Source organism: Hippocampus comes, unplaced genomic scaffold, assembly GCF_001891065.2.
Source record: "Hippocampus comes isolate QL1 unplaced genomic scaffold, H_comes_QL1_v1.1 scaffold138, whole genome shotgun sequence".
NCBI classification, from domain to species: domain Eukaryota; kingdom Metazoa; phylum Chordata; class Actinopteri; order Syngnathiformes; family Syngnathidae; genus Hippocampus; species Hippocampus comes.
In genome coordinates this window covers 98676-109195 of record NW_017806150.1, presented here as the reverse complement: position 1 = coordinate 109195, position 10520 = coordinate 98676, and the positions used below count along the sequence as shown (strand labels likewise).

Genomic DNA, 10520 nt, shown 5'->3' with positions numbered 1-10520 from the left:
GAGAAGGGGGGGGGGGGGGGTTGTGCAATGATGTGGCCTTTTGAGTGGAGAGAATGGCCTTAGTCGAGCGTGGCCCCTGAAATGAGGTGAGAACGGCGTCACCTGATCCACAATTATCATGGCTGACGTGTGGAGGTGCAAGGGTAAGGGGCGCACAAAAATGGAAAGGGGAAAAGAAAAAAAAATAGATATAGATGTGACAATTCATTTTATGGCAAATTGTCAGCGCCCTTGCAGGACTCAATGAAAGCTTGTTAAAAAGATTTATACTTTATAAGGGCGGCATGTCTGCATTCAATAGTATCGTAACGGTATGGAAAGGAAGAGGGGGACAGATGCTGGGGGGGTGGGGGGGGCTTCCTTGCATGTGGTCGAACCCCTAGTTTAAAATTGGATTCTTTTTCTAGAATAGAACTTCAAATTGTGCTTCCGGGGTCACCGTTTCCGGCGCACTACCACCGATACGTCGACGTTCGCCGCAACCGTCACCGTACCGGATGCGGCAAAGACAGCTACGGTCCAACGATGGCGGACCCGAACAAATGTAGAAACAACGGTATCCGGAAAGTTGAATGTGACGGAGCGATTGCGGCGAATAGGAAACGCGGGTGCGGTTATCGCGGTTACGGCAAAGGCAATTTGCGGCGCTCGTGTGATGTCGGGATTCGTGCCGATCGCAAACAGTGACCGAGGATGCATCGTCTATTGACGATCCTGGTTGCAACGGTGGCCAATAGCGGTTGCGCGGCGCGAGAACAGGAGTCCCGATGATTAAGTGGCGTTCAGGAGCGGGAACGCTTGTTTGCAAGGACAATCTTTTTGTGTACTTTTTTTTTTTTTTTGTGGCGCGGCACGGCCGTCTCCATCTTTGTGCACGCATGAAATGTGTTTAAAGAGATGAATCGGGATCGGACGAGCCGTCCTGACATGATTATGAGGGATTCATCTGCAGCCATCTGCCACCGTTATGAAGGAGGGGAGGGTGGGGGGGGGAACCTTCTGTTCAGCGAACGTGCCACAAAGGCAAACACGACACAGACCCCCGCTGCTCTACGATTTAACATGAACATTTTTGCTGTTCGGAAGGTGGCCTTTGGATCCGGTCAATTAAAAACACGTTTCGACACGTTCCTGGAGCCCTGCTAAAGAGGAGACGTTTGCTTTGAATCCACACAAACGGGATTTACAGAAGGAGGCGGGGCTTCTGTGATTCCATTTCTTCAGGTATTATCATATTCACACGCCATGTGGACGCAAGTGGGGGCAGAGCAGATGGGCCTTCATTGCTCATAACAACGTCCACTTGTTGTCTTAAGTTGTGTAATAGCCAGCGCAAATTTTAAATCGCACCTTTACTAATCCACCCCCCCAAACTCGGATTTTCACACAGTCGCACACTGAACGACGACAACATTTGGACAATGCAGACTAGCACAATTCCAGGAGGAGCATTTATACGTTTATTTTCTCAACACGCAACGTGTCACAAGTAACATTTGAACATTTGTCATACAACCGTTAAAAAAAAACAAAAAACATTACCATTGTATATTGAAACTAAAATTCTGTGGGAAATTACTCAAAAGGAGGGGGGAAAAAACGAATTGATTTTTGGAGGCAGGTTTGAAAATTTTGTGGGGCTAATTTGATGGGGGAAAAAAATACAAACACATTAAAAATACACCTTTTTTTTTGTTCCTTTATTGCTTACAACAGATGTGAATTTGAGCATTGCAGAGCATTTGACTGTTTTACAAGACTTGGTCAGCCAATTTTTGGGGAGTTTAATGTCATCATCTTTGTCTCATGCTACGATGAGTAAAAAAATGAAATATGGGCAAAAATCCGAATAAAAAGGGCAGATTTTTGCCGATTTTAAAAGCGCTTATATTGGCTGATCGATCGGTGTCGGGCCCAAGCAAGAAGGTAAAAAAAAATTTTTTTTTAATTCACATTCACATTTTTTTGTCAGCGCTGTTAACCTGAGCCAGAGAAATCGCAAAACACTTGCCAAGCTAATCCTTCAATTCCTCAGCGAGCTGAAGTCTCACATATGAAAAATCCAAATCCTTCCACTCTCACCTGAGTGGAAAAAAAAAAATCCACAACTTTCATGTATCATTTAAATGCGTGGGAGTGTGTGTGTGTGTTTTTAACAATTCACTCTCTTCTTGTACACCAGGGTAGTCGGCTTAATTACGGCGCTCTAATAACCTGTCACAAAGGCGAATGCGAATGTCACACCATATTGCCGGGCCCTTAATGGCGGCAGGCAGATCCGCTGATGAGCAGTTTTGGGACAATTATGCTCAAATCTCTGGTTGTGTGCGTGTGTGTGTGTGTGTGTGTGTGTGTGTGTGTGAGACATGAAGCGGCACACATGAAAGCTGACTGACGGGCCTATCCGCGCACGCACTTGTTGGACCTTGAACCCACCGCCAAACCCGCCACCCTCGCAGTCGATACGCCAACGCCGCCGCCTTTATTATCTTCCTAATCCACATATCCGGACTCGATATGCATAATATCATGAATTATTTTGACACCGGGGGACCTTTTAATTCTCAACAGCCATAATTCATCCCACCAATCGAGCGCGCCAGGAGCGTTTGTCGCCGGGCGGATGTGGTGGTGTCACAGAGGGCGTAGCGCCACCCCAACTCAAGCCAACCTGCCTTCCTTCCAAATCATCGAAGGCGGTGGGGACAATAATGCGACGACCACAATTATGAACTTTGTACGTGTCAATCTCATCAACACTCACATGCATGCAACAGCTGCTGCAACACACGTACATAAAAAAATGTTGATCACAGAGCTCATTTGGAGCCCGGTTGCTAACCAAAACAGCAGCACCTGCTGAGTCCACATCAGATGAATTCAAGTGAGGAGACCAAAAAAAAAACATCCCCGCCCTGTATTGAAGACAATATGACATTATGTTGACAAACGTTCCAGCCAGACTATCATTTGGAGGATTCGATATTGTAAAGATGGAAAAAATTTGCCCCTATAACCAGTTTCACCGAGTGATGTGAAATTGTGTGGAAATGTCAGTCATAAAAAGGATGCACGAAAAAGTCTCAGGAACACCCCCCCAAAAAATCAATAAAAAGAAGTTTTTAAAAATCCATGGCTTTGTCGCTTAGCCTTCAGCCTAGCTAGTTTAATGATAACGCACAATGGGTAATGCACATAAAAGTGTTCTGAGCTCCTCGCAGAGGATCAAGAGAATGTGACTGTGAGTACCGTTACATTGACTAAATGTGTTGCTCAAATATCAGTTGTTAAAAAAAAAAACATTTTTGGGCGCGAGTCTGGAACGGATTAATGGCATTTCCATTCATTTCAATGCGTAGAGATGATTTATGACGCTCCCGTCAGGGTCAGGAGACTCGTGTCTAGCCGACTACGTTGCGCCTTTCGCTGGCGGTAATATACTCCACGGGCCGCTCAAACAGTCAGCGTGACCTTCGCTCAGGCGCGATAACGAGCGACATTACATCTCAACAACACAGATCAAGAGAAATGTCTCAATTAAACCTCCCAGGGAAGGGAGAAGAATTATCGCACCTGCCGCGCTCACCGCGTCCTCAAAAAGTTATTTGACATAAATTGCCAGAGTCACATCATTTCCCGCCACCCCGGCCGCCGCCGCCGGGATTTACGGCCGATGGCGGCGGCTCGGCCCGCCATCTCGCTCGCCGGCGTGCACATGCAAATAGACACAGGCGGCGCAGAGATAGGACGCCGTTGATTGGCTTTCGGGCGGAGATGGCGGCGAGGAGTCCGACGTGGACTAGCTTCTCAAAGAGTACTTAATATCATATATAATATCATTGTGTGGAAGCATACGAAGCTCTCCGGGACGTCATTTAATGCACAATAAAGTGCCTCGCCTACTGTATTCACCAGTAAAAGCAAGCTTATGGCTGCATGAATACTGATGATGATGTAATTTATTGTAGATTGAAATGCGGGTTCAGCAAGTGGAAGCTCCATTTGCTTTTAAAAGCGAGCGATTTATTATATGAGGGGTTTTTGGGGGATATGATAACTTGACACAGTGAAGCATACATTTTTATTTTCCTAATTTTATATTCCTTTCAGTTGCGTTTTGTTGGGCACATTCTGGCAAAATATATTCATAACCGCATAACTGTAACATTGTAGATAATTTAAGCGACATCCAAATTCAATATTCTTAACTCATTCACTCCCAAAGACGTTTTTAAACGTCTTTTCAGACTTGGTCTAGAATTCGCTGGTACTGAATGAGTTAAAAAAAAACAATTTTTTTTTTTAAACTGCTTGGATTGCATGCGTGTGTACCTAATGGAGTGCCGTAGCAGGAAGTGACATCACTCCTCCTCTCGCGTCGCACCCGCGTCGCTCCGGGGCTTGCAGCTGGGCCTCGGCTGCTGCCTGGCCACCAGCACCATGCAAAACGCTGGGGCGGCTGGATTCCCTCTTCCCCCACAACCACCCTAAGACACCTCTCGTTTGAAGAAAAAGTCAATTCGCTTAAAAAAAAAAAATGCACAAAAAACAACGTTGAATTTGAAGTTTATGGTCTATTAGACAGGAATGAGCATTACAGTATGTTACACGGGTGGACGTCTGTACATTTCTACCGTTCGGATGTAATATGAGGACACTGAGCAACACGTGAGCATGATTAATAGACCCCCGCCCCCCAAAAAATAAAATAAAATGAAAATCACAGGAACGCAATGTTAAAAAAAAAAAAAAAAAAAAAAAAAGCTTGACCAGGAAGTAGCCGCCGCCGCCGGATTAAGGTCACGCCGCAGCGTTACGACCTCGACTAACAAGAGACGAGACAAGTGGCCTAGTCAGCACTGCACTGTGCAGGGTTTGTTGTGTGCGGGACGTTAATTATGAGAGACGTGATGCCGGGTAGATAACAGGTCAACCTGGGATGTGAGGTAAGCACTTTTGGCATCACAGATCCCATTTTTTTTTTTTTTTGTAGTTGTTGTTGTTGAGTGACTCGCAAAAACCAAAACAAAACGGGACAGAATGTTGTAAGATGATTTAGGTGGGGGTCAAGCACCATTGACAAATTGTACACGAGACTAATATGAACGCGTGGTATCGGGATACTCTCGCTTTTTCGATAAGGGGCCATTTTGAGGGGAGAAATTAATGCGATCCAACAAATGTTTATGATGTATTTTATTTGGGGTGTTTCACCATCAGAGGAACCGTTATGAAACTGCCCACAAAATGTCATTGACTTGTTATGTTTAGATTTTTTTTTTGAATATAAATTTATACTTAAATAAAAAATACATTACATTCAAATTAAAACAAGTCGCCCCCAAAAAGTACCGCGATTTAATTTACATTTTTTTTAACAAATTATCTTATATTTTTTATCTTTGAAATTTAGATGAGGGGAATGAAATGAGCACCAAAAAATGTATTCTAATTTTAATTCACATCAGTTATTTTAATTATGATTAAGATAATACAATAAATGGCCATTTTATTCAATGTAGTTTTTAATTGTTTGATCTGCGCAACTGAAACCAGCCCAAATTCTCCCAACCGAAAAAATACACCTTTGTTCGCTCCTATTTATTAGTCTTATTATTATTACCTTTCGGACCCCAGGAGGACTAAAACTGACGGGAAAAAAGCCACATGTTCTGCGCTCTTTAAGGATACTCCAACAATGAATAAATAATAATTACAGAGAAATTTCCCCCTCAAAAAAAAAAAATAAAGGCACCCAAAAAAAAAAAAAAAAAGGGCCCAAAAAGCTTTGGGGGGGGGGGGGGATTGGCACTAATGCATGCTAATAATAAAAAAACTGAAGTGTGAAAGTATTAGTATGATAAATATCCCGGAAAGGGGGAGGAGGGTGTGTGTCATGCACCAAAAAAAAAATCATCTCCCAACTTAACGGAACAAGCGTCCTTCGTGTCAGCTGATCTCAAGTCCTGGAGTTTGGGGATATACAGCGACTAGCGTACGCTTAATATACACACACGCTGTAGCGCTGAGTGTGTGTTTGTGTGTGTGTGTGTGTGTGTATTAAGTCCAGGCTGAGCCCACTTCGTATGGTGGTATGGAGAGGGAGGAGGGGGGGGGTTGGCGGGGTCACCAATAGAAAGAGCGAGTCAGGAAGTTGGCGGCCGTGTTGAGCCAGCCCATTCCGTCCGCGACGGAGCCCATGCGCGTCACCGCCTTGTCCGGATCCTGTGACGGACTCTCCTCCTCGGGCAGGTAGTCTGGAATGTCCGTGTTCTCCTCCACCGCCGAGGCGCCCTCGCCGTCCTCTTGGAATGGCATGAACAGCTGCGACACACACACAGACACGCACATTCCGACACATTGAGGAAGTTTTCAGTGGTACGTTTACAATGCAAAATGACAATCTGGATCAGATCTGGATTCAACGGGTACTTCCTTGCGGCTATTCAGATGTACTATAAACAAGCAAGATGTCCTGCTGTCAGCTACCAGAAGCATTCAAACTTGTTGCGTGTGATTTTCCAGGTTTGATTTACACTGGTCACAAAATGCCCAATCTGGGTCAGATCTGAAATAAAACATGCACTTAGTTATTTGGCTTTTAAAATTCCGCAAAATCCGATGACGTTTGACGGAAACGGGCGTTCTAACGGTTCATGGGATTTTTTTTTTTTTGTGTGTGTGTGTGTGTGTGTGTGTGTGTGTGTTAACCCTGTCATGTACCCTGTAACCTAATAACATGATGAGCTGTCCACTGTAGTCACAGGCTCAGTTAACCCAGTCTGGATCAGAAATAGTTTAAACCGTTTCTTTTTTTTTTTTTTTTTTTTTAAAGGAAGCATCCGTGCCATCATAAAAAAATGAAGATGAATACATCAACGGAACAGTTGTCCAACAGACAAAACAAGCAGACAAAACCCATGAGCACCTCGGTCCAAGTCATGGCTGAGCAAAGTCTGACACCTTTTGGCCATACGCAGTACTGACCTGGAGAAGACCGCAAATACTGTATTTTTAATCTTCATTTAGCTCGAAAATACAGGAAGAAACCGAGATAATATCATACAGATCTATAATCACAATATTTGACATGTTGAAAAGGAAATGCCATCGTTTGTCCTCACCTCTCCCCCGTCCTCCGTCCTCAACACCTGTTGGGCTTTCATCACTTTGGTGGAGTTGATGGCTGTGCCCAGCGCCTGTCACACATCATATTTTTAGTGGTTTGTTTCCCTTAATAATATGAATCCAAAGTAAAATGGAAAAACATGTTATGGTAGTTACGAGACAAAAGAAAAAAAAAAGTGCAAAAATATAAAAGTACGTATTAGAAACAAATAATAACATTTTAAATAAAGTTGAAAATATTCAATCCAACACTTACAATTTAAAATGTCAAATAAAATTGAAATCAATCAAATGACATTCAATATAAAATACTGGACATTTAAGATGAAAGGTATTAAACAGGAATGCTGATAAAATAAAACACTTATATGTGGACTTTAAATATACAAAGATGGGGAAAGCTTATCAAATAATTGAAATAAAACTTGGATTAAATATTTGTCAATAATTCCTGTTTTACAAATTTAAAAAATTACTAACGTGACAGTTTTTACAAAAAATATAATTAAAAAAAAAAGAAAAAAAAAAACAACCTACATTTAAATACAACAAAATACAGCTGGAAATTACATCATACTGTGATGCTACAGTAAAAAAAAAAAAAAAACGTTCCCAACCATTTCATCCACACATCCTCATCACATGACAACGCTGTACATGAAAATATCTGTCCCTTTGGAAGTTTTCGGAAAAAAAAAAAAGAAAAATGGCTGCGGCGCTTTTGCTTACGTCAGCTTTAAGGTCGGAGCGGATCCTCACAACGCATCTCTTGACGGCCATCTGGAAAGTGAAACTGATGACTCCCCGGATCTTCAGCAAGGCCTCCTCGCAGAGGCTCCTGCGGGTCTGCGCGCCGGGCAGCGAGCGAGAGGAGAAAGATTCAAAAAGATTCACACAACTGAATTGCACTTATATATTGTCTTGGATTTCAAAAAAAAAAAGATTAAGACGGTGGGTGTAACAACAAGCACATTTAATCTCGTTATTTTTTTCCTGAACCTCGAAACCACTTCTCAAACTTTGTGTGTTAGCCTCCATCGAGCCTGCCCCATGGCCACCTACCGAGTCGTCCAGTCCGTCGATGTGCAGCACGACCGTCTTGGCTCTCTTGTTGTTGGAGCCCAGGAAGAACTGAGCCTTTCGTCGGCAGGAGGTGGCGGCCGCCTCTGCCTGCTCGGCTTCCTCCTTCCCAGCCGACTGGAAGATCTCGTAGACCTCCGAGGCCAGCAGTTTGGTTTCACCGGGCGACGTGCTCCTGAAAAGGTGGACCGAGAAAGACGGTTTATAGGATCGAAATGGCTCCTTTCCATTTCATGCAGTTTGTCTCATGTCGATATTGTTATAAATATTAATATATACACTTGTAAAAAAAATATATATAAAAAAAAAATCTATTTTTATTTCTGTACATTTTTTGTATTGATATTAAAAAAAAAAAAATCACAATTGTAAAATGTTGTGTCCCCCCCACCCCAAAAAAAAGAATGGCAGCCCAGCTTTGCCTGTGTGTGTAAGTGTGTGTGTGCGTGCGCCACTTGCTTCTGCATGACATTCTGCAAACTCAGCATCATGCCCAGCTCGCCCTTCATCTTCTCCCTGTTGGCTCGACATTCCGCCAGGTAGCGCACGGCCTGTGGACACGAACAAAAAAACACAAACATGAGATACTTACAGCAGGCAGCCATTTTGTGGCAAGATATATCGCACACACGAAATGTGCAAATAGTGGTTCGACGTTACGCTTCACAGGATTCGATGAAGCAACGGTTAGTCGATTAAAATTGGTAGCGAGGTTTCCCGTTTGACTTACCAGCAGTGCAGAATAGACCACCTGCGGGTTGGGGTGGTCCAGGAAAAGAATGAGCCCGGGTAAGCATCCCTGATCCTCTACGATGGCCCTGCGGTTGAGGGGGTCTGCGGCAAGGTCCCGCAGCTGGTTCACCACCGCCAGCGCATCCAACTCCGCACTCATGGCGCCTCCCGTCCGGCGGCCACGCGCATCCAACCGACCTCCGCCTGACTGTGACCACCCCCAAAAGAAATGTTTAACAGCCAGTTAGTCAAGCAGTTAGCATAGCCAATGTAACTACTTTTCCAAGCCATCTCATAACGAGGTTTCATTTTGTTTTTAATTGATGATTCTAAAAATTATCCCGTTCATGACTCAGATAAAATAAAATTTCAAGCCAACAAAATAAGTATGTGAGGTGCAGGAATTATTGGTGCCATCTTGTGGGTTCACATCCTCACATTTTACATATATTATCTGCGACTTTGAATGTATGTGACCTGAACAAACAACACTTGGCCTTTTAAGTGTTTTGGGATCATTGTTTGGGCTTTAATTAGAGAGTTTGAACTATTAACATAGGAAATTAGAAACAGTTTGGGTGGGGCATACATTATTTTGCAAATCTTTGCCTTTCGCAAAACAGACTCATAATCAACTTAGGTTTGCGTATTGTCTGCTATATAAATGTGAAATGTTTTTGATAAAGGGTGTTAAAAATATATTTTTTAAATCTGAATCAGGGAATAATTGAAAAATAAATTTTCAAAATAATTACTGTATTAGCTGGAGACATAGTTCACTATCAAGGTTTTTTTTTTTACATATATACATTCAGTATATGCCCAGAGAACCGTGAAAGAAAGAAAAAAAACAGCTATTATTAGGAACACATCTTTTGAGTTGTAAAGTAACAAAATGGTGTAACAGAGATTAGGAACTCACCATTAAAGGGAATTTAAGAAGCTTAAAGCAGCAATTGGTTGACCCATTTATCATAAGAGCACTTGTATAACAACAATTGTTTACCATGGATAAAGCTAATAAAGTAATAAAGTAAATGTTGGAGCACTTAAAAACATATGAATGGCATCATTTTTCATATTTTGAATACTGGGGTCACAGCTTTCAACCTAGCATGCTTCATTAAATGTAATTTACAGAGCTCAACATGTCACGACGTACATAAATGCCAATTCTCAAGGAAATAAAGCTTTTGAATGCATTGACATATGAATATTTCACGACGTTTGTTCGACCTCGAGTTTCACCTCAAATTTCGCCCTTTTAAAAAGACCGAGACGGGTCGTTGGTGGCTAGGCTATGCTAAAGCTAAACCTAACTCAATTCAACCTTACCTTTCAGTCAGTATTCGGCGAAACCATGAGACAGCCACGGCTAAAGCTCGGTGACGCAAGACGCAAATGTGCCGAGACGGGGACAAAATGTCGCGGCTAAAGCTCGGTGACGCAAGACGCAAATGTGCCGAGCCGGGGACAAAATGTCACAGTTTTTAAAAACAACCTTTGATAATAGAAGTGAATAAATGCTGGGCCCTCTGCCTTTTCTTCGACTATGCTCGTTTAAGCTAGCAGCTGTGCAC

At 42.9% G+C, this 10520-nt stretch overlaps 1 protein-coding gene across 1 annotated transcript; it reads right to left on the bottom strand.

Annotated features, from left to right (window-relative positions):
• Positions 1 to 4554: 4554 nt before the first annotated feature.
• On the bottom strand, positions 4555 to 10374 carry armc1 (armadillo repeat containing 1). The gene is made up of 7 exons (XM_019894932.1): positions 10276 to 10374; positions 8939 to 9148; positions 8668 to 8759; positions 8191 to 8383; positions 7858 to 7974; positions 7125 to 7199; positions 4555 to 6324 (listed from the first exon to the last, which is right to left on the bottom strand). Exons 2-7 carry the CDS (start codon positions 9098 to 9100, stop codon positions 6127 to 6129), a joined length of 837 nt encoding a protein of 278 aa, XP_019750491.1. The 5' UTR covers positions 9101 to 9148; positions 10276 to 10374; the 3' UTR covers positions 4555 to 6126.
• Between the last annotated feature and the right edge of the window lie 146 nt (positions 10375 to 10520).

Coding starts and splice junctions, on each gene's coding strand:
- armc1 (XM_019894932.1), bottom strand. CDS start 9,100: ATGAGTGCGGAGTTGGATGCGCTGGCGGTGGTGAACCAGCTGCGGGAC. Junction 7,975..8,190: donor TCGACGGACTGGACGACTCG/GTAGGTGGCCAT, acceptor CCCGGCGCGCAG/ACCCGCAGGAGCCTCTGCGA. Junction 7,200..7,857: donor GCTCCGACCTTAAAGCTGAC/GTAAGCAAAAGC, acceptor GATGTGTGACAG/GCGCTGGGCACAGCCATCAA.